The sequence below is a fragment of the Triturus cristatus genome, chromosome 7 (assembly GCF_964204655.1).
Source record: "Triturus cristatus chromosome 7, aTriCri1.1, whole genome shotgun sequence".
Taxonomy (NCBI): domain Eukaryota; kingdom Metazoa; phylum Chordata; class Amphibia; order Caudata; family Salamandridae; genus Triturus; species Triturus cristatus.
This window is the reverse complement of record NC_140590.1, coordinates 94566203-94593969: the sequence shown is the minus strand read 5'-3', so window position 1 is coordinate 94593969 and position 27767 is coordinate 94566203. Positions and strand designations below refer to the sequence as shown.

The following is a 27767-nucleotide window of genomic DNA, read 5'->3' as shown; positions in this document are numbered from 1 at the left end:
AAATAATTGCTAATAAAAAAAAGTCAAATTACAAGCTGGGACACTCGACAAAGCCGAGATGCCTCGAAAAAAACATGGATGGATGGTTCTGCAAACCTATGAAGATTGGGGCCACAACCCTATCTCATAAGTCATATATCCCCATCAATCCAACATGTTCTGCTTCTAATCCGCTTTGGAGTCTTCCCATCAAAAGTACAGGTTCCAGCCTGGAAACAAACTTGGTTAGACCCTTAGTTTAGTTTATATGGCAGTTAAGAGGAGACTGTATTACATTTTTTGTGCACTTGCCCCACCGTCAGCCAGCTGAGATGGAAACTGGTACCATCATCTCTCCCGAACCTCCAGATAAGATCCTGCCACCTCACCGTAATGACACTCTTGAACAGTCAGTCGTTCCAACTCTCTCTGCAGGCTGTGGAAATGTGGATTTTCCTGATCAGTTATGTCCCCTATCTTGGACCCCAACGGTTCTATGTGCATGTCACAAGTACATGTATGTTCCCTCCAGTTCCAGTTTCCAAGACGCAAACATATGTGCGTCCACCGTCAATATGTTCTCTGTCAGATCCGCCATCAATGGGCTGGATATTCGATTCCTAAGTATGAAAGGCCACCGACTTTATGTGGCTAAGTTACTCCATTTTTACAGTTCAGGCAAGTAGGCCCGATCCTGTCCTCAAAGCCTCTCCCTGCTCTCTGTCTCTGACAGCTTCAGCTTGAGCTCGCATCTGTATCCATGAACTTTGTCCTACTCCCTGCGCAGCTAACAGTGTCTGCCTCGGCCAGTTTCGCCTGCCTGCCAAGAAGCTGTATTTTACCTTCAGATTATCTACTTTGCTCTTCAGCCGATGCATTCCTGTCTAGTGATTTAGGTAAACATCTCCTTTAGCTCACAAGCAAAGGACTCGGTCTTTCCGTCCTCCTGCACGTAATTCATAGCCCTGTTGCCATGGAAAGTTTTCTGCCCCTCGCATCTCATATAGACACTTAGACGCTTGTACACGCACACACAGTCAGTATAGAATAGATTCTGTCCGAGAGTCCTTCCTTGCGGATAACATAGTTCTCTAAACATAGGATGTTAGATATGATTTGGGATTAGGTTGACTTGACCCCCCAGACTTCTTGTCTCCACATGTAGAGCTAAATGTCAAGTCCCCTTCACCCCCTAGTTGCACGTCAATCACACGTCATGCTGCTGCGCGCGCATCTATGTTAAGTATTATCTTATAGATCCACCTATGTATGATAATCAGAACCAATCATGTTTCTTTTTGCTCCTTATTACGCCTAGTTTCGATTACGTATTACTATGTCATTTTCCTTATCAATTGTTACGCCTTTTGCATTCGTTTCATTGTAATGTATGACCTATAAAAGTTACTTCTTGTCAATAAAGTATTGTACTTCACTTCCTGAACCCTCGTGGTGACGGAACCTGAAGGCCGCCACTCGAGTCGGCCATTTTGGAATAAAGCCCATTCAGAAAATCTCTTATACCACGGATTCTGCCTCTTGTTATTCTGAGCTATTCTATTTTATTTTAGATTCCGTATGAAATTCAGTCAAGGTAAAAAGAATATTTACCACAAGGCAACGAATTTCCTACTACAAGTTAATAGACTGTTACAAGCACAGTAGTGGCACAGTGTGGGGACCGTGAGTGGCAGCCCAGTGCATGGAATGCAATCACAAGCTTCCACCATACAGTTTTTTTCCATAGAAACAACAGTACTGCTCCTAGCAATTATGTGTATTTTGTGCCTTGAGAGTTTTAACCATTTTAAAATGAATTTTCCTTTTTATACAAAAAAGCACACTATCAATTCAATTTGTGCCTTATCCGTTACAGATTTTTTACATTTTGTACTGGTCTGGCTTTTTTAAGGATTCTAATTCATCTGCAAATAAAGATTATTCACATTGGGTGAAAATGTATTTATTCTGCACGGTACAGGTGTTTTGCACCTTCACTGCCTTCTGGTCCTTGCTCTCAGCTTTCAAGTGAGTGTGATCATCATTTGATGGGAGGTTATTGTGACCTGCAGGTTGGCACTGCTGCTTGGTTCTGTTAACTCTACGACGCCTGGTAGGTCTGGAGGTACCTGTCTTGTTCTCCTGCAAGTATAAACACCTTTCTGCACTGATGGTTTTTAGAGCTGCAGTACTCTTTGATCTGGACTTAAGATCTAGTGTGCCGCCCATTTGGTGGTTTTAGGTGGTCATATTTTCAAACTTGTCTAATTGCTGCTGTTTGTCACTGGGACCCCGTTTTCTTTCCAGATAACCCACGGTTCTGCTTGTATCTCTTCTTTTGTTGTGGAAGGATACGGCATACCCACTTTTTTACGTTACAGTTATTTTGCAGAGTGGATCTTGATATTGTTGGAGTACTCCAGCTTGCTCCTGTTGCTATGGCCTCCATTGGTGATTTTGGAGTTGGCACCATCTCTTTTGGATGCTTTTCTGAAGATGGAATATATCAGATCCATCTGTTTGGATTTGCTCCCTTGAGAGGGCTGCTTGTTATGGGCCTTTCTTGTTATTTGCATTGGTTTTTTGACAAAGACTAGTTAGCCCTCGACCAAGAACCAGTTGTCACGATGACATGAGGAGGTCTATAGACTCGACCTACTCTGAGGTTGGGGCCATTAGGTACTATCATTAACTGATTATCATTACAGATAATTTGTAGATTGTTTGCTTTTTGTGATTGTGCAGTTCCTAGCTTACACTGGACTTTTATTTAGTTTAGTACTGCATCAAGTTATGCAGGAAGGGTGGATAATTTGTCAATCAATGGACCGCAGGTAATGGCCACTGACGGTTGTGCCGCATCTGCTTGTGCTCACTGGATTAGATTAATTAAGACCGCTATTTTGGTATCAATCGTAGTGACATAAGTTGCCAATGTATTAAGTAAATTAACCTCCCAGGTCAAGTTTGTTTGACTGATACGTTAGAATGCCTACTGCTGGTTGGAATGAATTTAGCAGCACCTCCCAAGTCCCCTGCATTTCATCTATTTGATGCTGCTGCATTGGGGAGATTTGAATGTTGTCTACTAGTACACTAGTTTCAACCAGATCTAGAGATGTATCTCAAGAGACCAAACTATGTGCTATTGTACCTGTTTCTACCAGACTCATTTCTTGCAACTGGGGGGTAGCTTCATAGGTAGAGGCAAATGAAGTGCTGGAAAAGGCCAGCCTGCCCAACAACCGCCTAGAGTAATTTGTAGGTTAGTTAAGTGTATGCTCCTAGGGCCAAGGTGCGCTTGCTGGTGGATCCTGTTTGCTTGTCACTTCATCGAATGGAGCGTTAAAGTACTTTGACATAGCTGCTTGTAATAATTGAGCATGGTGTACTTTGGCTTTAACTACATGCTTCCTCTTTTCAACTTTTTGCAACTGGAGTTCAGTTTGTATTTCCCTGATTAATGCTGGAGGATCCATTTGATAGTCCAACCTGGTTGATTATCTGAGGTTCAAGGGTGCACCCCTGACCTGGACTTGTTGCAGCCAGTAATGCATACGGGTGCTTTCCCACTTCTCTTTTGCTTTAACACTTCTTACTGCCCATACTTCCTAATGGAATGATGATTTTCTTTTGCTTTTCGATTTTATCTTCTGCGCTGAGTCGCCCTGGCCACTTTCAAATTGCAATTCATTAGAGGGAGCAGTGTGTGGCTGCACGGGAGCTTTCAATCCTTTGACTTCTTTATTGTGTACACATATTGCATCCATTGGGTTTAAAAAAACTAAATTTATTCCGGATCTCAGCTTAGCTCGATAGGACTGTTTGACTGCAGCAGGTGAAAATAAGGGCCCCTCCTCTAGCTGTACCACATGCCCTGGACCTTATGGAAAAGCTGTTACTTTTAGCAGCATGTGTGCATCTCTGGTACACCCAGTGGTTTTCAGCACCACCAGTGTTTTCCATTGATGTGGGCCTGTAGGTGGTTTTCCATCCTGTGGGATTCTAGTTACACCCTAGGGAGGTCCCAAAGAGTCAAAACACTGGGGCATGGAGGCGGCCTTGATCATGAAGTAGTGCTCGCAGTGGTGCGGTTGTGGGGGTGCCCACAGCAGCTCAAGGGGGTGGGACAGTGTTGCCACAATGTTTCTGGCATTTCCTGCATGTCAGCAATCTATCCATCTGCATCTGATATGCTTATTATGAAAAGGTATGATAAAGGCAGTAAGCCTGACTAATTTATTGTGAAAAGTGTTGGTCAATGCCAACGGGCCTTTAAGTGTGGATACTCAATACACTTAGTTAAAGGCTGCAGACATATTTTATTACAATGAATATCACAGACGAACATTGTGATCAAGGGGTGCAGTCACCCCCTTGGACAAACACTTGCAGTTGAAGATTTGCATTGTGATAATCTTTGTTAGGCCAATTTCACTGGGGTTGTCTACTGCTTTGTTAAGTACAAGTTTTTATATTTTTTTATTCTGTGACTGTTGATGATGATTGCAGGCTTATGTGCAAGACAAAAGGCCTCAGTTTGTCATTGTGATAACTAAATAATGAAGACTATAATCTTGATTTGTTCATTGGGAAACGTTATATCAGATGACACAGGTCTGAGATGTTTATTATTAAACATTACAAAGGGAGTAGGCCTGGACTACTTATTGTGAAATACATTTGTTAAAGCCAATAGACATTTATAGGTAGATTTTTTGACACTGTATTGAAGGCTGTAGACTGAAATTTATTTTGTTACGTGGGATCTCACAGATACCTCGGACAACCCTTTGAGTAGAAGACTGGCATAGTAGTAATCCTTGTTAGACCTCATTAGGTGGGGTGGTGTCTGCCAGGTCTTTGTAAAAAACCTCTCCCTACATATATGCATAAAGGGCCTTGGGCCAGGCCTCTTCTATCTGTTCAAGTGTCATTCTTATTCTGCTGCTCCCCATGACAGCATACTGCATGAGGCAATCGTTTTGCCCATTTCTGCAATTGGCTGTGAGTAACAGCATTTGTCCTGATCATATTTGCACATCCATCTAAAAATGAGGATACTTCTTTGTCTGGGCTGGTGACCAATCTATTAGTTTTCCATGTTTTCATTTCATAGGTCAGCTTTCATTTCTTTCATTTTTTTTCATGAGCATCCTGCAGCGCATACACACTTCTACTGGCTGCTCGCTTGCACCAAATTCCATTTGCTCTGTGGTTACAATTTCTAAACTAGTTGCCCACCTTGAAATGGTATTGCCTATGGTGTATCATTGTTTTATAGTTCCAAGATGGTCAACATATTTAGAATGATTGCGTCGGTCACCGTGGCTTAATACAACATTGATGCACTATACACTTTAGCATTCTAAGATTGTATTGTGCACATGCTGTCATTGCTTGTACTGCTTTAAGGTGACCAACACATAGTGTGGCATCTAGGTTTAAAATGTAAAACATTTGTTCACTGTGTACAATACCACATCATGCATGATGACCGCCTCTTCCTAAGTCCAATATTATATTTGCATTTTAAGCATTTGCTCACTAAGTTGAGGAGGCAGTATTTTTTCATTTTTCTATGTGCGCTCTTTTTATTATCGTACATTTGGGCATTTGTCAGTATGTTTTATTGTGGGTGGATAATTGGCTAAATGCAAGAATTACCCATTGGGTGTATGAATGGATCTATCAGTCCAGGAATTAGTGACAGTGCATTAATTTTGATTTAGTGAGTGCTTAGAATACATCAATGACAGAAGAGGAACTTTCAGTTATATGCCAGCCTTATTAGCATTACCAGTACTTGTCTCTTTTTATCAATTCCCTTCTCATGCCAATTTTTATCGTGCATAAAATATAGAAAATGATTCACCAGCCTGTGGTTCAGCATATCTTAATGTACATAGTCCCCTTATTGAACAATAGACTCAAAAAGAGAAATGTAGGTGTGAATTAATCAAATACCAATATATATTCTACAGTATGTTGTACAGTAGAACCAGGGTGTACCTTTGAAAACATTCTCAGAGCCAACACATATCATAAATATAATTTTCCTTCAAACATGCTAGGTCCAGTAGCAAAAAGGTTGCATAATGGAAAATCTAACAATAGACAAAATCTTACAATATAAACTTTCTTTTCTTTTCAGGAAGTTCCCGCATCTGCGAGCAGTGCTTCAGCGTGAACAGCAACAGTTGCTCTGGCAAGTTTGACCTTTGTCCCAAAGGAGTCACTCATTGTGTCATGGGCATGGAGAATAAAACAGTAGGTACGTGTCCATGGATACATGGATAAATTGTGTCTTTATTGCCGACCTTTGCCCTTATTGTACATTGTGCCCAGGGGGTGCATCGGGCATATGCACCCCCTTTGAGCTCTCCCGGGGCACAAATGTACTACAGAAGGAGCCACAGACGCTTGTGCGTCCCATTCTGTAATACAGATAGCGCTGGTGCACATGCGCCAGTGCTATTATGAGAGTGCATTAACACGTTTGCATGGGGGCTTGGCTCCATGCAAATGAGAGAATCACTTTTCCTCTGCGCCCGTGCCGTATTATCGACGTGGGTGCAGACGCAAACATGCCTTTAAGAAGTGAAGTGGAAGTGTGCCACAAAAAGGTTGCGCACTTTCTGTGTGACTTCTAACAGCAGCCCTCTCCGGGACCTCCTCAGACATCCCCCTGCATGCGGGTGCAGTCACTGACTGCAAGGGGATCTCTAATCTCCCTTAAAAGTGCAGATGGGTTGCCGCCTGCACTGTGAAACATGAAGCAGCTTCTAAACAGCTGATCCATATTTCACTTGAATGCGCTGCCCTGGCGGCTGCTCTAGGGCAGCACATTCATTCTAATATGGCAGACTTTCCTTATTTGCTCAGGGCACAGGTCAGCACAGCGTGTGAAAAGTAAGACCATGCTAATTTTAAGGAAAGCTTGTGTAATGTACATATTTTTCCACTATGTAGACTTTGCAAAATGTCCGAGGTTATGCCATTGTATAATTTAGTACATTTTCTGGCGGGAAGATGTTCGAGCATGAAAGATCTTGTGGGAGACAGATTCTAGCAAAAAATGTGCCATAAGAGAAATCTGAACTATTCCCCTTGTTGGCGACATTTGAATGCCAGGAATGCACCTGCATTCAGTGTTCACGAGAGAGAAGTGCGCTTGTGTACGTTATGTGTAATTTTTCACAATTTTCTGACATTTCACATAATTTCAGGATAACGGTTATGAGATTTCACACTCCTTTGGTGTAGAATATATGGAAGATGCAAATTTGGTGCCATATTGGTAAAGTACTGGAACATTGTTAAGACAGTCAGTCCAATGAAACCTAAATGCATTCAAACTTGGTTTAAAGAGCATAGATGAGAAGATATTCTGGAAATTAGGTTATAAAGACCATTTACAAAATGCTGTAAGAAGTTGGTAAACAGTGCAGAAGGAGACCAGCTAAGGGCCTGGAATTTGCTACAAATGTGTTGGGATTTATGGGGGAGAGAAGTGTGTGTTACTCACCCTCACATGACTAGCTCAATATATACATTTAATTGTATAACCCTTTGTTTGTATTGCACATCAATCAGTTGTGCCCTCTTCCACTTAATATGACATCAGTTAACCTCTGGAACATTTATAGAAATGTTGTGCCATGCCAGAAGCAAATTGTTCACATTTTGCTGCTGTTAGAACTCAGAAGAGTAGCGGTTGGTCTCAACAACACATATTGAACTGCGAGAAGAAAGTTCATAATGTAATGAGGGGCTAGAGAAAGGAATGAAGACATCCTAAAAACAGTCTAAAAATGGCACAGGTTGCCACAGCGTCATTCGGAGATAGAGCTCTTTGAAACTTACCTGTTTCTGCCTATTGCCTGTTGCTGGTGCCGCCACCGCTGTCAGAGTCATTTCGGGGCAGGAGGTCCACGGGGAAACATCGGACTACTCCTCCCAGTAGCCCCTGTGGCACGCACACCGCTGATGCCACCCCAGAGCGCCAGGAGGCGGTCAAAAGGCCCACTGGGTTCCTGCAGCGTGGGACGCGCGCGGGCCCGTCTGCGCTCATCCGAGCCAGGAGGAAGCAGGGCTGGGCCACCTCCCTTAGCTGTGCGAGACACTTTGAACTCCGGACGAAGCACAAGGTCATTTTATTGTTATATTTTCCTTGATACGTTTGTCTGTCTAGAAGGTGGCGTATTAAATATTTAGACACTGGTTATGACGACCAAACGTAAGGCTACAGGATTGCGGTACATTGGATGCATTTTTAACAAGGGCTGAGTCAGTATTGACATGAAATACAACTCACTGAAAAACGGCTCTCTTTGGACACTTATGCAGGGCTAAAAAGGTCATTCTTGGGGGCTATAACCATGGCCAAATCTCCCCTGGGCGCTCTGCGAATTTTGGACCACTTAAGCTTGAACGCACCAGTTGTAAGTCCGGTTGGGGACCCAGTTGATTGTCTAGCTTCTAAATTGGGGGTACTGGTGGTGGATCACTTAAGTATTCTGGAACTTGCTCAAAACCCGACAATGAGCTTAGCTCAGGAATCGTTGGTTAATTCATCTGCGGAGAAAATAGATACCCCTGCACCTCCAGTTTTAATTCTAGCGCATACCTCAACAACGACGTGTGTAGCCCAAGGTGATCCTGCTACTAGATCCAAAAGAGCTGCAAGGGAAAGGGAAAGCGTGGCCTGTTCTTCTAAATCCAGGTCAGGAGGGAATAGTGAGCGAGGGAATGGTGAGTCGCCTGCAAAACGTACAAGACGAAGCGTGGCATTGAGGAACAAGACCAAAGCTAAACCTAAACATCAAGCGTTGGGGATATGCGAGAATCAGACCCCCAAAATGAATGGTGGTACGCCTCTTATTTCAAATATTGACCCCCACACCATGGTGGACATTGGAAGTGATCTTGACCATTGAAAGCACTTGGAGACTTTAATAACTGCCCTTTTAGCGCCTTTTTTATTTAAACTAGGGGCAATTGAGGAAAAATTGTCAGACCTTTTAAAATTTAGTAATGAGCCAGCCAATCAGGAGGCATGTGGGTGTCATTGTGCGGCACGAGGGGCAGCTAAAGCACTTGTGGCCCCGGTAATGCCAGAAGTGATCGGCCCCGTGGGGGTTAACAATAGGGAATTGGCTCACAGAGCAGTTAATGTGCACATTGGTAATGTAAATCCAGCCACACCTCGACCATCATGCATGGCTTCTGGCCCTGGGGGGAATATTGTGCATCTGGGCCTGGGAGGTCTGGAGACAGTCGGTATGGTTAATTATTTTTGTCCATCTGATCAGATCCCGTCTCAGCCTGTGGGACCTCCGAGACCATTATCTATTGACCAGGCCAAGTTTACTACCAGAGCTAGTAATCACCACAGAGATGGTCCCATTGTGCTCAACCCGTTGAATGCTAAGTTCTAGAGACGTACTAGACCTACCCCCGGCCGCATGTCCTTATGTTTTGGTTTTGGCGGGTGTCCCACTGCTTAGATCAGATCAAACTGAATCTTGGACCCAATTGCGTAATAAAACCGTAGATTGGTTATCCAAACATAAAGGTTTTAGGGTACCCATAAGCAATAATATTATTATGGTTCGCAGAGTTGGGTGGGTGGGACAATCACAGGATCCTTGCCCTAAGCCCGCCACCTCCATCTGGGCCTTGCCATTGGGATATTTTTACAAGCCGTCTTAGGAACTCTGTCGTCGGCTGTTCCCTCCATTTCCTTGTCTAACAGGTTTCAGGCACGTTCTGGTTTAGGTGCTCAAGATTGACTACCTGTTTGTAATGTAGTACCTGTTATTTTAGACAATTTAGTGGAAACACCGGACAAAGTAATACATATTCCCATGGTTAGTTTATGGAATTTTATTCCTTCCTCTCCTTTGAACCAACAGATTTCATCAGTCGTCATTGTAAAACCCAGTACTACCCTAACAACAATTGATGGAGGTATAATGAAAGTCTTTAAATGGAATATTGCTGGCTTAAGGGCAAAAAAGGGTGATGCATCCTGGGAACTTTTTCTTGCCACACATCACATTCTAGCCCTTCAGGAAACATGGGAGGGCAACAAAAACGTTTATTTGGATGGGTTTATATCTTTTTGTAAACTCGCTACACCATCCAGTATGGGCAGAGCAAGGGGGGGGCTATTATTGATGATCAACCTCAAGTTGTCTTACAAAGCAAAGTTGATTGATTCATGTTCTCCGCATATTTTAGTAGTAGAATTGACAGGGAAGAATTTACCAACTCTTCTAGTGGTTAATTTTTATATTTCTTTCACTAGAACTGATGAGTCAGAGCACCTTAGAGCTCTCACTGCTTTTTTGGGTGTTTATGGTGACAGTACAGAAACATATTATGACATATTAGTCCTGGGAGATTTAATATTCACGTTTGCCCTATTAATTGTTCAGCAAGGCTGGAGGAGGACTATGGCCCCGAGGGGCTAACCCACTCTGAACATACCTCGTCCAGCGTTTTTTTAGGACGTTTTTTATCAACCCATAACTTGATTTACCCCGAGCAGTCGGACAGGATAGTTCCCATACCTACATATGTTGGTCATGGCCATCACAGTATAATTGATTATATTTTGGTTTCCTCTTCGTTGTTGTCGACAATAGGCACATTAAGTGCAACAAAAAACGTTTTTTGTGATCACAATCCACTAACACTGGACCTTAATTTACATGCTGTAAATAAAGGAAGGACCATGACTCAACTTACTAATGTTAATATTGCACCCATAGATCAAGCACGTAGAGTGAGGTGGGAAAGGATCACCCCTGATAGTTTTATTGATAATTTAATTTCTAATTGCGCGCAGGAGTTTGGGATTTGCTCAGACCAGGACTCTCAACCATTATCCTTTCAAAATGCCTTTGACTGAATTGTAAAACAGGTTGCTTCTAACTTAACTGTATCCTGTACACCAAGACCCCCAAGATTTAAAAAATGGTTTGATGAAACCTGTATGACTACCCATAAGGAACTCATGCAGGAACTTAAGCAAAAACCCAGGGTAGCTTTACGCGTTAAAAATGTAAGGAGGGTATATAAACTTTCAGTAGAGAGTCGGAAAAGGCAATTAAGGGAGATTGCTTGAGAGGAGCTTAGCCAGGCCAGTGTGCTGGCCAATAGTTCTAGATTCTGGTCTGTTGTAAATAGTCCATTGTTTGATGATTCACCAAACTCAAGTAAAGATTGTCTAGTTCCTGCTGAGAGGTGGGTGCAACACTTTGGGAAAGTATATAGTGACGGGACCCCGGGGATTTTCCCAGGGAATCCAGCTATTGATTCGGTATGCCACCCTCTTGTTTTTACAATTGATGATGTCAGCAAGGCGATCACATCAACCTTAGGGGGGAAAGCTCCAGGTCCCGATGGAGTACCGGCCGATCTCTATAAGGCAGATCCTAAGCTATGTGCAAAGATTTTAACACATGTTTTTAATGCAGCCTGCCTGTCTGGTTTTCCCACGTATTGTGCTAAGGCGGTCATTATACCAATCTTTAAAAAGGGAGCAAGGGATGACCCGGCTTGTTATAGGCCCATCTCACTCCTTGACTCCGCAGCCAAAATTATGGGGAAAGTTGTCTTGGCACGTGTAACAGAGTGGCTCGATCAAGCAAGTATAGTTTCCGATCTCCAATTTGGTTTTAGGCAAGGGAAAGGTACGCTGGACCAATGCCTTAATCTCCATTTGGTGATAGGGAAGTATACAGTTGCAAATCGTGGGGACCTCCATCTGGCCTTTATGGATTTAACCTCGGCTTTTGACCTTGTCAATAGGTCAAAGCTTTGGTTGATCCTTCAAGATATAGGGCTAGACGCTGACTTGATTTAATTTCTGGCAGCCATCCATGAAAACACAACAGCGGCAGTGCGCTTCAATGAAGATGGCAGCCTGACTGATTCATGGGCAGTAAAAAGAGGGGTCCGGCAGGGGTGCATTTTGGCCCCCTTGCTGTTCACCCTCTATATTAATTAGCTTGGGGATTCTCTGATTTCTTGTTGTAAAGACATTACTAGAGCGGTACTAAAATGATTCCTGCATTTTTGTATGCTGATGATGCGGTGTTGGTGGCCAGGACTGCAAGGGGGCTGCAAATGCTCTTAAATTGTTTTATAGATATTACGGAGTCATTGGACTTAATCACTAATTTAAAAAAGTTGCATGCCATGTCCATAGGTTCAAGGAGGGCAGCGAAGGTTAAATTCTATTGTAAGGGAGTTAAGTTAGTAAAAGTCCCCGCTTTTCCCTATTTAGGGGTTCTTTTTGATGACCATCGCTCATGGTGCACGCAGCGTGCACATAAAAAGAATGTATTAGCTAGAGCATCGGGGTCCACTCTAGACTTTGCAAAAAGAATAGGATCAAAACCACTCCCTGCACTTATGAAGATTTACAATGCCAAGTGTCTTCCTATGGCGACTTATGGGAGTGACATCTGGAGTTACGCAGATGTCAGAGAAATCCAAGGGGCCGAAAACATTTTTATTCGTAAACTGCTTTCGGTCCCTGCATCCATGCCAATTTTCAACATACACGAGGAACTAGGAGCGGGTTTTAATTCTGATCAGATTGCGGTTTCCCCCTTATTGCGTTGGTTGAGAATTTGGGCACAACCAACTCCAAACCTAAACCAATTGATCATCCAAGACTGTCTCACCTTGGAAAAGGTGTTAGACATTCCGTGGATAAGATGTATTAAAGAGCAGATAGAAACCCTCGGCTGCCTCGATTTATTCTTGAGCCCCATAGCATTGGGTAAACTGGCTATTAGAGACTTCAAGCAGCAGTTTTTAGATAGACGAAGAGTACTAAGGGAGGAGAATGAATTGAAAAGACCTATGGTGAGAAGATTTGCCACATTGAGCTTGGGTCAACAGATGCAACCATATTTACTTTACATAAGTAAACCATATCATCTCTTCATTTTGACAAGATTTAGGCTGAATATGGTTCCCTGGCTTCTTGCTTTCTCTAAAGGGTATTTTAAAGAAGGAATATTAAATCCCTGCCCCTGTGACAACTTCTCGGACCAAGACACTCTTCATACAATATTGTTTTGTACATATTACAATTCACTGCGCAGAAAAGTATCCTCCCCATGCTTAAAGGTTGTAAATTTGAACAAGTTAGGCCGGCGCTGGTGTACTTACAAATGCGAGCGTCACCTATGGTCTGCTTTGGGGTAGCAAGTTTCTTAACAGGAGCAATCAGGTATAGGAATAGGTCACTTATGAGCTGTCCTGTGGACACGGTTCTGAATCATGATATGTAAAAATCTTTTTTCGGTATGTGCTAGTTTTATTTAATATGAATTCTTGTTTTTAAATGTAAATATGAACAAGTGTAAGTCAGGCTAATTTTATCTTATTTATTTATTAACTCCCAGGCCTAATTATGTGATGGTGGGTCGTTTTTTATTTATGTCGTCATTTTCCCTGGTATGGATCATTGCGTTGTGCTCATTGTTGCATGATTTGTCGTACAACTCGATGGCATGTATTTTACTCTATTGTTCCCTATGGGAGCGGCAGTTAATGAATTTCGTGATGAGTCGGACTTTACAAAGATCACTAACTGTCCTATGATTCTTTTTACTTTTTATGTCTGTTTAATGGATCATAAAACGGGGGATCTTAACTGACTTTACATCCATATATTATATGTCTGTAGATTGATCTGTCCTGTTTTGTTATTTGTACTTTGATGGCTATAATCAGCCGAACAAAGTTATTTTTGACTTGACTTGACTTGAGTGCCTGTGTTTGTGTAGGTGTTAGATTTTAAGCTGCTTGTTGCTGCTGTTCCCTTTTCAATTAACTGGAAAATGTGTTCTTTTTAAGGAGGGCCCATACCCTACTTAGCTGTGTTCAAGGGTTGTGTGGAGCCAGGCCTCTGTGGAAAAGAAGTTGGGTTCACAAGCAATGTCGGTTCCGTGAGGATCACACGGAAGTGCTGCAACACAGACAAATGTAACAGTCAAAAAATCAATGGTAAGGAACATGCCTTTTCTGGCCTTCCAAATTGTGAACGGGCTCTTGAAAATGAAAAAAGGTTTAGAAATGTTTAAAGGGGACCTCAATTTGTAGAATTTGCACTTATTAATTCACCATAGTAGCACTACCAATACATACTTTTAGATCTAAGATGGCTGCTTTTTGGAAGCCAAAGGAAAGCAATGCACCTACCATCACCGAAGAATTCAGGAGGCAGTTCAATCCGCAGACTCATATTTTGATGAATTTGCAGTTATTTGGTAAATCTTAATAAGACTGTCAAAGAAGAACTTCACATGCACCAATTAAAGGACAGGTGATCAACTGAAGGCAGCCTGTACAGAATGCTGCCAAAATATGCAGGCCTGCATAAGGCAGATTTTTGTTACTGAGTTTATGAGGTGACAGGATGCCCACAGTGTGCCTAGTGATAGAGCGCTTGCTCCTTGAAAATTCTGGAAGAAATTCAGGTTCGGAACGCACTCTTCGATACATTTTTAGTTCTGACTGAGGCTGGCATCAAATATCATTGCAATTCAATAACCTGAAGCACATTTGGCTCCACAAGGAAGACAGAAGGTGGTTAAGTTTCAAAACCATAAAGGTTTATCAAAGGATTAGCAAAGTTTTAAACTCAAATCATCAAATTAGTTTAAAAAAATCAATACATGAATGTGTTAGTCAATATATTCAAAGTAAATCAAAGATTTTGAACAAACACTATTATAAACTTGTCTTAAAGGTAAGATAAGCAAGATCAGTTCTACCATAAAGAGACCACCCTCGCTAGGATGTCAGGAAAAAGATCTCTACAGTAAAGGAAAGTGAAAGGGCATCTACTGTAAATGCACCTGAATCTCTGTCTACATTGCATTACTTTAAATCACACCATTGATACACCTATCCATGATTCCCTCATGAAGGATCAATTGCTTTAAGGTACATGAAGATAACGCAAACTTATTGTTTTCACAGGCTTCTGCACAATGACCCCACTCTAAACGTACTTTTGACTTACATTTATCTGCCACCTAATGAGATACACTTGGCCCAAGAAGGACTCTGCAGGTGCTCGTTAGAGTGTTCTAAACGGATTGTGTAAAAACAACTTTTCACATAGGAACAGTAAACAAAAGTGACACCATTTGAAATTGCTGCTTCAAGTTATCCTGGAATAAAGAAAGATACACAACATGGATTAAGATGGCGGCCAGACACTAGCAATTTTAAAATGTGGCCTACATTAGCTGTGGTTTATCTAAAGGTGAAAAGTACACACCTAGTACATTTTTAGGTTACATAATAATATCAGTATGAATTTCAAAGCATTTAGTAGTGAAAATATTGTCATCACCAGCACAGAAACAGAAGTTTGCATAGTCCTTTCAGATACTGACTCTCCACCTTGCTATTCATGGGCACCAGGTTTTCCCCCACTGGGTACATACCTAATCCAGCAGCAGTACGTTCCCCATAGATAGAGCTGCACACTTTGAAAGATAAAAGGGATGGTGAAGATTCAAAGGTGAGTGAGATATAGAGTTTGAAAGAAATAAGCAAAGGCTTGCTAGTGAAAAAGAAGTAAAGCCACACAGGATAAAACAGAGTGAAAGGGACAGAGAGGAAGACATTCAGCAGAAAGAGAAAGATACATGAGATGAAGTTTGCTAAAGCCCTAGAAAGGAGACAGTATGATATTCCAACTGCCACTGTAGCACCTTAGGGGAGAGAGGCATCTCAGATTGGTACCCCTCCATGTCCAGTAAGTTCATGGGTGAATGTTTTTTAATTGGCACCTAACCTGTTTTTTTATGTGTAGATGAGAATATAGTTCCTTTACTAAGCACTTTCCTTAGCAGGCAACGTGGTCCCAATGGAGCGCAGTAGAAGCACCTGAAGATTTCAAATATTTTTGAATTTGGGTGGAACATTAATATAGCCTTAGAGCCCATTGCAGAGGACTCTACTAGGACATTAAATGCCAGCTCCAGTGTTAAAGGCCCAAGCCAAAGTTGAAGGCCTTCAATGGCCAGTAGAGCCCGCTATGAAGGGCTCTAAGGCTATGAGAACATACCAGCCCAGAGCAGAATGTTCTAGTTTGTAAAACAAAGGTCTTTCTGAGACCGAAGGATTTGAAATCCCCTCCTTCTTCGTGAGGCCTTTGTTAAACTTTGAAATGTTGGAGGTCCGGGCATCTACCGGCTATTGGAAGCCCAGAGCACTCCATTGTTTTCATTGGGGCTCCCAACATTCCAATGTTCTAATCGACATTAAAATAATTTAAAGGTCCTAAGAAGATGCTGAATGTGAATTGGAAAACATTTATTGATGACAATCTTCCAGGGGTTGTTTAATCTGATAAATCAATTTTGCTAATTCTGCTAAGAAAATCTTTGTCATGATTTATTCACAGAGCAGTGGTATTATATCATGTACAGCATTCTAATAAGTGAGTTGTGAACAGGAAAGCCAGTAGAAGCAACCTTGGTGACAAGAACACGAGGCCAAAGGCTGAAATGTCAAGAATTAAAACACTAATTCCCTTTTTTAAGTGTCTTCAAAATGTGAATGGCAGAGGTAAAAAGGAGGCACCTCAGATCAACGTGGATAGGCGTTATTGCTGTGGTTCACAGGATCACTTGAAGAGTAATTTCCCAATTAGTCCCCCAGCTAAAAAGATTTCAGTCTTGCTGTTTGATTGGAGTTGCTCCAGACTCCCACCGAGGTAATTGAGCTGGCTGTACATGGCTTGAATAGGAGTTAAGGTACCAAACCTCAAACCCCAGCCAACAGCCAGGAATACCTTGAGCCTGTGTTTGTAAATGGCATCAGGTTGACTCCCTTGTAACACCACCACTCCCTGTCCAAATATGTCTCATGCATAAACAGTCAGCCAGCCAAAGACTTTCCCATAATCCCTTGGCACATAATCATTGCAACTATTGCCCTAAAATAAGGTCTAATACCTGGTGGGCAAGGGGAGGACTGCTGGAAAAGTGCATGTATCATGCATATCAAAGAAATATATTTTATGTGCAAACCTCAGTGGGTTACTGCTTTTCTCACAGAGATTGTTTTGTTACTGTTCAGTTTGTAAATTGCAATCATAATCTAGCACAGTGAACTATGAACTGCCATGAAAGAGCTGCATTTAAGTTGCATGGTACAGGTTAGAAAGGTATTTTTTTCTCAGTCTTTCCTCATCCGGTTGTTGCTAAAAAAAGGTTTGTTTGGGTAGAAATAAATTATTATTAGTAAAGTCAACCCCAATCACTGTGTTATGTTTTGAATCATGGATTTGTGCTTCTCCAGACCAAGCACTCTTCAAATGTGCCTACCAGTATGGATGGTGTGAATCCTACACCTTGTAGTCCCCTTTGCCTTATGTACCATTTTCTGTAGTCTAATTTACACATGTAAAATGCATTATCTCTGTATGTGTTTGTGATGTAAAGTGCTCCAACACCCTACAGCAGTATTAGAGGTGCTGTAAAACAAATAAAATACATGTGAGAGAGAGGCTGTGAGGCACTGATAGAGGGTGATAGTGATGGAATCATTAAAGAGCCCCAATAAATATTGTTGTATCCTGGTGCACTGTCAGGTCATCATTTACTATGCTTTAAAAGCATATACAGTTTAATATATAATGACAAATATTTTGTATTATGCACCACTTTTCCCCACATTTTCTCAGAGCGAGAATCCCTCCCTCTCAAAACCTTTTTTTATAGTGGTCAGGCTTGCTCGCTGCACATTCTATGCAGCATAGGGGGGCTGGTCTGACAAACTTTGCCAGGGTTGCTTTGGATTCCCAGTACGGCCCTGGGAGGATGCCTAAATTAAAAGAGCCCATCCCAGAGCCATCAAGATCCACATCCAAGAACCCCAAGACAAAGACTGGATGTGGAACTTATAGAGATTATACTATTTTTCTTTGTGCTGGGTCTCCATCCTAAACTGGTGTACCTTACAACTAGAAGATTCCAGTTGTGACTATGAGTGTGGCAACACCAACCATAGTCAATGGAGGACTTCACAGTGAGTATTGATCTCCTATCACATCCCTCAGTTTCTATGAACTAAAAGCCAGTTACAGCCTTATTTGGTTTTGAACAGCGTTCTGACTAAAAACTGAGTAGCTGAAGCTTCTACCAGCAGACTAGTCCTCTTGGGCCGGAGCACTTAGAACAGAGTCAGAAATATCATAAGATTGTTGCAATAATGTAACATTGCATCACTTGTAGCAAGTCCCAAAGATTCCTGGACCAACTCAAGCATAGCCCATTGGGACACCAATGTTATCGCAACCGAATGCATGAACACTATATGAGTGCACTAATTTGTTCCTCAACCCAAGAAGGTGTTGGGTCTTTTCAGGGTTCTCTATGCATTGGGTTTAATCTACTCTTTTTTACACCTGTCAATAAAAGCCCTTTCCATCTTGAGTTTGTGTGTTGTTTACTTTATCATGCTATATCTTAGTCTCTATTAAATACTTCTCCAAGAATAAGCCTTGATGGCATGGCTTCACTACCCCAGTAGTCTATAGGTTGACCCCAAAATGTATTCTGTGGAGTCCACGGGCCACAGAGTTGTGATCAAAGGTTCTGGGGAAACAAAGAGTGCCGGGACAGCTGGCATTGCAGGTGAGACTGACAGGACCTTAGTTGCTGCATGTCCCCAGTAGATGAGATGTACAGATGGACTTGTTTATCCCCTGTCTGGAAACTGTATGTTTGTCCAGGAGTGCACACTGGGCCTGTCTTTCTATGGGAGATTTGAAAAGTGAGTAGCTATCTTGGGGAGGTGGCTAACTGGGACAGTCATACTGGGAGTGATGTGGTCCATGTAAGGACAGGTCCTCATATCCCATTGAAGCTGGATCGGGCATCATCACCTTTGTGAAATTTTTTATTCCTCAAATGTAGTGGAAACACCCATGAGATGTACTTTGCTTGTTCTTTTAGTGCCTCCTGTAAATATGACGGCAAATGGTTACAAGTGTCCAGCTTGCTACACGGACAACTCGGCTGATGGATGCACATCTGTGGGGGACATTCTCTGTGTAGGCAAGGAGGACCAGTGTGCCACCTTCACTGCATCAGTATCCACACCAGGTACCCTCATGGATGATGTATCACACATGACTCTCATGGTGGCTCTGAAAATGTATTTTATTTCTTATGGTGCCCATACAACCAGATTGCAAAAACTCATAAAAAAAGCCCACGCTTCGACAAAGGTGAATAAAATTGGTAAAAATGCAAATTATCTGATTTGGGAACTATGGAACACTGCTTTCCCCCCCAAAAAATCACATATTAATTATTCATCCAATTTAATTGTGGAAGCCACCGTCTAATTTTCCTTTTAATAATTATTATAATGTAATGAAAATGTAATCGTACGTGGCTACAGTCCCTCCATTTCGGGGTAAAATCTTAAAATGCAGCTAATGCCTCTAAACTGACCGGCATATTTGGGATTCATCAGATGTGTCCCACTGTGACAGGAATGCCTGGAATAAACCCTTAGGGAGTATGCGTGTTGCTGTAGTGGGGAATGTAAGAACGGGATTGGTGCCAAACAATTATATTGTCACACAGAGGCAGCATTTGCATGTCCTTTGCCATACGCATAGAGAGGCCAGGTACAGTAGTACACAGTAGTAGTAATGCAATAGTAGGACATGTATGTTCTCGATTGAACATATACAGGGCCGGGGGGACAGTAATACTAGATGGCCTTACTGCTGTTGTCCAGCCACACTTTTTTGCCATGTAGAAAACACTTTTTAGGGGTCAATAATGTTTTACCAACTCATAAAATGGGATCATAACTGGGTACTGGTTTGATATTTAGAAGTGCAGTGTTTCGGTGTTCCTTTTAGATACCAATATTCAGGTTGCAAACCATTGAAAAGCTACTGACTTTCAAGTGGGGGTGGTAACTCATTTAGACAGAGGAGGGCTTCCCTTTGATCCATTTCCCCCTTGTGAATTTGGGGTAAACGTTTCATGGAGAGTAAGCAGTACTCCAAGAGATCACTGCCAACTCTCAGTCAACTTTTTTGAGAAACAAGCAGCCCCATTTCGTTTGGGCAATCGGGCTGTTTGAAAACAAAAACATACTCATATGTAAACTCAATCACAGGCATCATGACCGCAGGGTTCGTTATCAGTTATTTAACATGGTTACTTATTAACAGGTCCCAGTAAAAAGCTGTGCATCATGTTGTATTTTTTTTAGATATCTCTTTATTAGTGTTTTTACCATTTCACCATTGCATACATACAGGTATCATTAGGCATAGTATGACGTTTCAGGTACAGTATTAACATGTATGAGTGCCATCATCTCTCAACTGTAAACTCTTCAGCAATCAATACTCTTATTCGGGCATCAACCTATATCAAGCTTCAAAGGTCCCAGAACATTCTCAACTATACAGTCCTGTTCTGTGTCCGTATTATTTGGTAATTTGGGGAGGTTACAGGCATTTGTATGGTTTGTAGCTGTATCTTATTTTATATGAGTGGACAAAAGTGGAGAAGTGTGGCTCAATGGTTGGAGCGGCAGACCCTGCGGCCCTGCGGCAGACCCTGATGCAGAGGTCTGGCCCGGGACCAGGGTTCAATTCCCCGCCTCGGCGGGTCTTGGGCTCAAAATTCCACGGACCTGACAATTCTCGCCTCGGTGCCTATTCCAATCATGGAGTCCCACTCTGCAACTCTGGGCAATAGCTTGCTTAATCTCCACAACGGCCCCCACAACGCTAAGGATGCCTGGCCTCCACCTTGGGGGTGCCCAGGAGTGGACACCTCATAGGGAAAGCCAGGATGGGTTCCACAGCGGTATTCGTACAAGCGCCTTGAGACCCTTGTGGGTGAGTAGTGCGCTATACAAGTATCAATTTACAATTTACATTTACAAATAACCTGTTAACTTTAAAAAGAAAGGAACTTAGTCATGTCCAGTGGTGTCTCGCTACGTCTGTTATTAGTCGATGCAATTTCTCATGAAGTCCTGCTTGTATCTGGAGAGTGAGATGGTGTGTTGTTTGCAATGCACTAGTTATATTTATTCTCTATATCCGTTTTCCTGTTTATGTTCTGTTGGACTTGGCCCTTCTGGCAAGTTCACCCCTAGAACTTTTTGCATTATCCTAGCATTTTTCCTGTGTTGTACTAGTGGAACTTAAAACAAACCCCCCCCACCCTGCTCATTATCCCTCCCTCCTCCCCGCAGGTTATTCGCGTTATCACACGCCTCTGCCTCGGATGTGCCGGCTACCTCGATACTTCGTCAGCAACTATTACGTTGTTCGTACCTGGGCTCTCGCCCCCAGGTGAGTCCAAATTGCTTTTCCCGCCTTCGTGTCCTTTACCCCCCCACCGCCACCCTGCTCATTACCCCTCCTTCCTCCCCGCAGGCTTCATCGCGTTACCTAACGCCACTAACACGATCGTGCCGGCTCCCTCGGAACCCTGTACGTCTCCAGGATCTGGCCGGACCCGTATCCCACGGGCCATATTACTCAAATAGTGGCTTACCTGAATCCACTGGTAAGCCTTAGCAGGACTTTCTACTCCTTGCAGCTTGCGCTCACACACTTCCCTACCTCCTTGTTTACCCTCCGGTTCCCCCGCAGGTTAACTTTCCCGCCTCCACGGAGTTCTCTCCATCCAACGAGTCCCCGCCTTCAACACCAGCATTCGGTTCGGACGTATGAGACAGATTTGCGCCTAACACACCACCCATTGTGGCTCATCTCCCCTTCCCGTTCCCTGCACTGTAAGTTCTTTTCCCCTTTATATTAAGTTGTTCTCCACTACCTCTGGGGCACTCCTCTCTCCTCGTATATTACTATTCGCTCCCCTTTTCTTCCACTCTCCTTGCGCCTTCTTTATTTCTTTTAAACCTCCTTTCCTAACTCTGCATACTGTTATTCTTCTCCCCCTCCCTACCAGGCTTCCCCCCAGGCAACTAATTGTCATTCTCCTGTCCTGAAGAGATCCCACCACTCGCAAAGGGATCGAAACGTCGTCGACAACCATTTCTAAACTCCATTGTATTGCAAATTGAAATGTCAGAGTATGAAATGTCTTACTGACTTTTTGTTAATAACTACCTTCGTGCACCAAAAAGTCACCTTTTAAATCACTTGCCTGGGTACCGGAAATCGGCTGATTTCCTCTTACCCTGCCATTGGCTGGCTGAGGTCATGTGACGGGCTAGGGAATCCCCAGAGTCAGGAGGAGTCACCCAGTGGTGAATGGGGAGATCAGCAGCTAGATGGGTGGGAGGAGTACACCTAGGACCTGAATAAGGCTGGGCTTTCCCCACACAATGCTGGCTCCGCCCCCTGTGGTGTGACTGATGACCCTGGCCTGTCCTGTGAATTGGGAGAGGGGCTGAGCAAAACAAAGTGCTCAAGAACCAGTTGCATCTGGTTCGCCCCTCCCCTGCACCTTTGAGAACAAAGGATTTGGTGTATAAAAGAGGGGCTGTGACCCCATGAAAATGTTCTCGTTCTGACTTGAATCTGCCAGGGGCGTGCTGCTGCTGGGGCCCAGGGGAAGGCTTGCCTCCCTGGGCCCTGCCCAGCCCCTGGATGCCTGATGGACTTTGTAGGACCTTTCTTTTTCTGTCCCTGTATCTATCAAGGACTTTGTGCTGGTCCTGAACCTAGCGCCAGGAGAGCGCTTTATTTTAATTCCCCCAGAGAGAGGAGCTGGGGCTGTGCAGCGTCGTGCTGCTGAGAGAAGGGGAGGGAATCCCCAGACTAGGGATTCCCCCATGATGCCGGTCTTGCGGGTGCCCAACCCGCCTACTGGTGCCTTTAATAGCAGGTGCCCACCCTGCGTCTTCGTTACGTGATGACCTAGCGGGAGCCCACCCTGCGCTTGTGCCTCTTTAATTGATTAACACGGAATGCGGGAGCCCACCCCGCTTATTGCGCTCTAATTAAGCAGGTGCCCACCCCGCATTGCCGCCGATAGAGAAGAATCACCGCCGCGACCCGGAAGTCAGGCACGTCCGCCTGAGACATGGGCGGGGCCGTAGGACCCGAGTAGAGGAAGTCCCGCGGCCGCGGCCGCAGCCGCATGAGAAGTCCCGGTCCCAGGAGAGGGACCGGGTGAAGGAGCTGCGGTGGAGAATCCAGGTGGGGCTCTTGTGCGGAAGACGGAGCCCCGCGTGTTGCTGCCCTGCCAAGACCAGGAGAATGGAGGCCGGTCCCGCAGCAGAGCTGAGTCATCCCCGTGAGAGGCGCCTCCGAGAGAGAGCCGGTAAGTGAGGGCTCAAAGGGGGTCCGGGCCACCTTTCGCTCCCGCCGAGGAGGGAGCCGATACTGTTCTAAAGTGCCGGTGAAGGCACTGAGTGTAAAGTTCTGGGGCGGCCCCGTCTGATAGCGGGCCGCTCCCATGGGGGCATAGTTGGTTACAGAGCCCCGTGAGGCTCTAACGCGTGGAACATTATTGATTCAGAGTCCAGAGGGACTCCAACGTCGGGGGCATCGACACTCCCGAGCCCAGAGAGGCTCCAATGAAGGGGCCATCATGTTTGTTTTAGAGCACTAGGACGCTCCACGTTACGGGGGCAGATTGTTGGTTTACGAGCCTAGAAGGCTCCAACGTTTGCCCCCCCCCTCATTTCCTTAAGAGCCAGAGAGGCTTCAACCCAGCATTGTTTGCCCAAGAGAGCGAGTGCGCTCCACAGTACTTTAGGACAAGCTCCTCTGCTATATTGGCGCACAATTATTTCAGGAGCCTGTGCGCTCCATGGGGACATGTTATTTTCGAGCCTAGGTGGCTCCAACGTTTTGGAGATTGTTTCAGGAGCTAGTGAGAGCCCATGCCTACTATTTTCCTTCCCAGCTGCGCAGCACTTAGTGCCAGCTGCAGCGTTTAGGCCCTGTTCCTGTCCCCAGCTGCCCAGCAAGTAGTGGGCAGCTGCTACGTTTAGGTTCGGGTGCGACCTGGACCCTAATGTGATTGAGGTGTCATTGTGATTCATGCTAATGTGATTGGGTGCTAGGAAATGTACTGTGTATAGCATGTTTTGCGCACCCTGTGTTTTATACCTCTAAATGTGGTCATTTCTGCCTAGGAGGTTGTTTTACCTGTTTAGGTTGATGTTAGGGAGATTGTACTTCCCTGTGCGATATACGCCCCTAGTGTAGGTATACGTAGGTGGTTAGTTCTAATGCGTTAGACCAATGAGAAATTGCATAATGTATTTATGCCCCAGTGATGGATGAAGGATAGGTTTTATACCTGTTGCTAGTGTGATGACGCTGAGGTCATTATTGCGCCAGTAGTTACTGGTTGTGCTCTACCGTGCTAATTTGTGTTACAGTTAGTATATGTTCTACATGTACAATTGGTGATTTGTGCTGATTCTGACAGTGGTCCATGTGGCCCTGTCCCGTGTAAATAGTCCCTTGTAAAATTCTGCCCAGTGCCAGTTGGCACAGTGTAAATTGTGTGAATATTATCTAATGTGTTTGGTATAATACAAAGGCTATTTTTATATAAGACTTTGTGTGGAGTTTCCTTTGTGGTGCGCTTTACACATTGCCTCCGGGATAAGCCTGACTGCTCGTGCCAAGCTACCAAGGGGGTGAGCAGGGGTTATCTTTGGCGTGTAACTCCCCAGCCCTGACTAGAGTGGTGGTTTCTGCCTGGCTTTGGCGCAAGCCCTAGCCAACCAGAAACCCCATTTCTAACAGTTCTAGAAGATATATCACTAGTCCTTTCCTAGCTCTCATTAATTTCTCCTTGCTCATCAGTATGTTCATCTCTTCTACCCATCCAGGCTCTCAGTACCTCAGTCCATAACTCCACTAAGGGGCATCTTCAAATGCACCTGGCTTCCTATCCCTGTATTGTCCTTTCCTCTATCCTGGCCCAATTTATTTATTTGGTAGTCTTATAACGCGCATAGCTGCCCCAGCAATGGGGCGTCCCAGCGCGATCAGAGACGCAAGAGAATGGCTGGACAAGATGGACATTATGCCACAGAGGGGAAGAGCCAGGTCTTAATTGCTTTACGAAAGGTCAGGTGAGTCTGGATTTCGCGAATTGAAAGCGGGAGCCGGTTCCAGAGTATCGCCGCAAGACAGCGAAATGATCGCCCTCCGGCTTTTGCTCTTGCAACCCGAGGGACAATTGCCAGCATCTGATTGGCCGATCTAAGGGATCGCTGAGGCAGAGATGGTTGAAGCAGCTTGGCCAGGCCCAGAGGGGCCTGTTGAGTGAGAATTTTATGAGCGACACAAAGAGTTTTAAATTGAATTCGTCGCTCAACCGGAAACCAAAGTAGTTTTGGTAGGATATGGGAGACCGATGCAGATCTCGGGAGTGCTACCAGCATCCGGGCTGCGGCATTCTGAGTCCGCTGCAGACGTAGGATGCAAGATTTATTCGCCCCAAGATATAATGAGTTTCCATAATCCAGTCTAGATAGGATTGTCGCCTGGACGATGGTCTGACGAACTCTAGGGGGAAAGAAGCCTAATATCGGCTTCAGGCCGCGCAGTAGACCAAAACAGGTCCCGGCCACAACTTTGGCTTGAGTGTCGAACGTCAGCCTGCTATCTATCCAGAAACCCAGATTTTTTACTGCCTCCTTGGGTACAGGGGCAGGCTTAAGTTTATCTGGCCAGCATTGTTCATCCCACACGTCCCGGTCTTTCCCCAGTAGCAACACCTCAGATTTACTGGCGTTTAATTGCAGGTAGTTGTTAGCCATCCAGTCTGCCACCTCTATCAGATCTTCCTTGAACCTACCTAGATTGGCGTTGTTCTTCTTAGAGTAGGCGATCACCAATTGGGTGTCATCAGCGTATGACACCATTGACAATCCCCTGTTCCGCGCCACCTGCGCCAGAGGTTGCATATAGATATTGAACAGGAGGGGGCTCAAGATGGAGCCCTGGGGCACTCCCTGTTGTAAAGCACATCTCTGGGATTGAAAAGGTGGCATCCAGATCTGGAAAGTTCTTCCCGTAAGAAAAGCTCGACACCAATCTAGAGCTAGATCCCTCACACCGATGTCATGTAAACGCTTCAGTAGAGTTTCATGGGAGACCGTATCGAAGGCGGCACTTAGATCAAGGAGAACTAAGGCCGGCGAGTCCCCAGCATCCAGGATCCCTCGAATTTCCTCCGACACTGCCAGCAGGGCAGACTCAGTGCCATGTCGGGCTCTAAAGACATTCTGTGACGGGTCTAAGATTGCATTCTGTTCAATGAACTCCGTCAGAGTAGTGTGGACATGTAATTCCAACATTTTCGACAAAAGAGGAAGTTGCGAAATGGGGCGATAATTACCCGGCTTTACTGGGTCCAGAGACGTTTTTTTCAGCAGAGGGATAACTTTCGCATGCTTTCAAGCTGCAGGTATTGTGGCGGAGGCCAGGGAATTGAATTTGAATTTGAATTTGAAGGGATTTGTATAGCGCTCGTACACCTGGCGGTTTCTTGGCGCTCACTGACAATTGCTACTTGGTAGATCGGAGAGAGGGTAAGGTGAGCGTTTAAGATGGGAAGGCTTGGGTGAAGAGGAAGGTCTTCAAGTCTCTACGGAAGAGGGGGTACTGGGTGCAGGTTCTGAGGTGCAATGGAAGAGAGTTCCAGAAGACTGGACCCGTGGTAGAAAATTTAGAGCCACCCCACTTCTTCCGTTTAAAACGGGGAACCAGGAGAAGGTGGTGAGAGGCGGATCGAAGGTCTCGTGAAGGCGTGTAGGATTGAATGGTTGAGTTGATGAAGGAGGGGGCAGATCCTGTCCGGGCTTTAAAGATGGTGCAACCAAGCTTGAATAAAATTCGTTGTCGGACAGGGAGCCAGTGCAGGGTAGAGAGGAGAGGGGTTACATGATGTGACTTAGAGAGGTTAAAGACCAGCCGAGCAGCCTGGTTTTGGACAAGCTGAAGGCATCTCAAGAGGTAGTTGGGCATGCCATGGTAAAGGATATTACCATAATCTAGGCGAGATGTTACCATGGCTAACAGAATTAGTTTGAGCGCTTCTGGGGCGAAAAATCGAGAGACTCTGCGGATGGTCCTAAGTGAAAGGAAAGCTGAGGAAACCACAGCAGACACTTGAGAGTGTAAGGAGAGTTGATTATTAATTTTAAATCCAAGGGTTTTGACAGAGGGTACAGGGGTGGGAGGGGGGCCAAGTGAAGGGGGCCAAAAAGAAGATGTCCAGGGACTGGAGCAACCACCCGTTAGCACCAACTCCGTTTTATCGGGGTTGAGCTTCAAGTGGTTGAAGTTCATCCAGTCCTGAATAAAGGTCATAATGGACTGGACATTGGACATAGACTCAGGGGTGGAGGAAAGGGAAAAAATGAGCTGGAGGTCGTCTGCGTAATTGTACACAGAGACCTCCAGACGCTGTAAAGCAAAAATGAGGGGGGCAATGTAGAGGTTAAACAAGAGAGGGGACAGAGAGGAGCCCTGGGGAACACCACACTGAATTGGTTGAAAATCTGCAGAGAACTCTCCCAGACGAACCGCTTGAGTCCGACCGTTCAGAAAGGAGGATAACCATAGTAGCGCTGTTCCTCTGATTCCCGCCGCTTCGACACGGGAAAGTAAGATGGTGTGGTCCACCGTGTCGAATGCGGCGGAGAGATCTAAGAGGATCAGGGCCTGATGTTGGTTGGTATCCATTCCTTGTCGGAGATTGTCCAGAACCGATGTTATAACGGACTCAGTTGAGTGGGCTGGGCGGAAG

General features: G+C 44.5%; 1 protein-coding gene across 1 annotated transcript in view; it reads left to right on the top strand.

Annotated features, from left to right (window-relative positions):
- The first annotated feature begins 311 nt into the window (after positions 1-311).
- The window catches only part of LOC146808904 (phospholipase A2 inhibitor and Ly6/PLAUR domain-containing protein-like), a 158238-nt gene continuing 130782 nt past the window's right edge, over positions 312-27767 (top strand). Inside the window, exons 1-4 of the mRNA XM_085614798.1 lie at positions 312-369; positions 6134-6253; positions 13867-14013; positions 18987-19136. Coding sequence (XP_085470924.1) covers positions 312-369; positions 6134-6253; positions 13867-14013; positions 18987-19136 — 475 coding nt within the window. The remainder of the gene's footprint in view (positions 370-6133; positions 6254-13866; positions 14014-18986; positions 19137-27767) is intronic.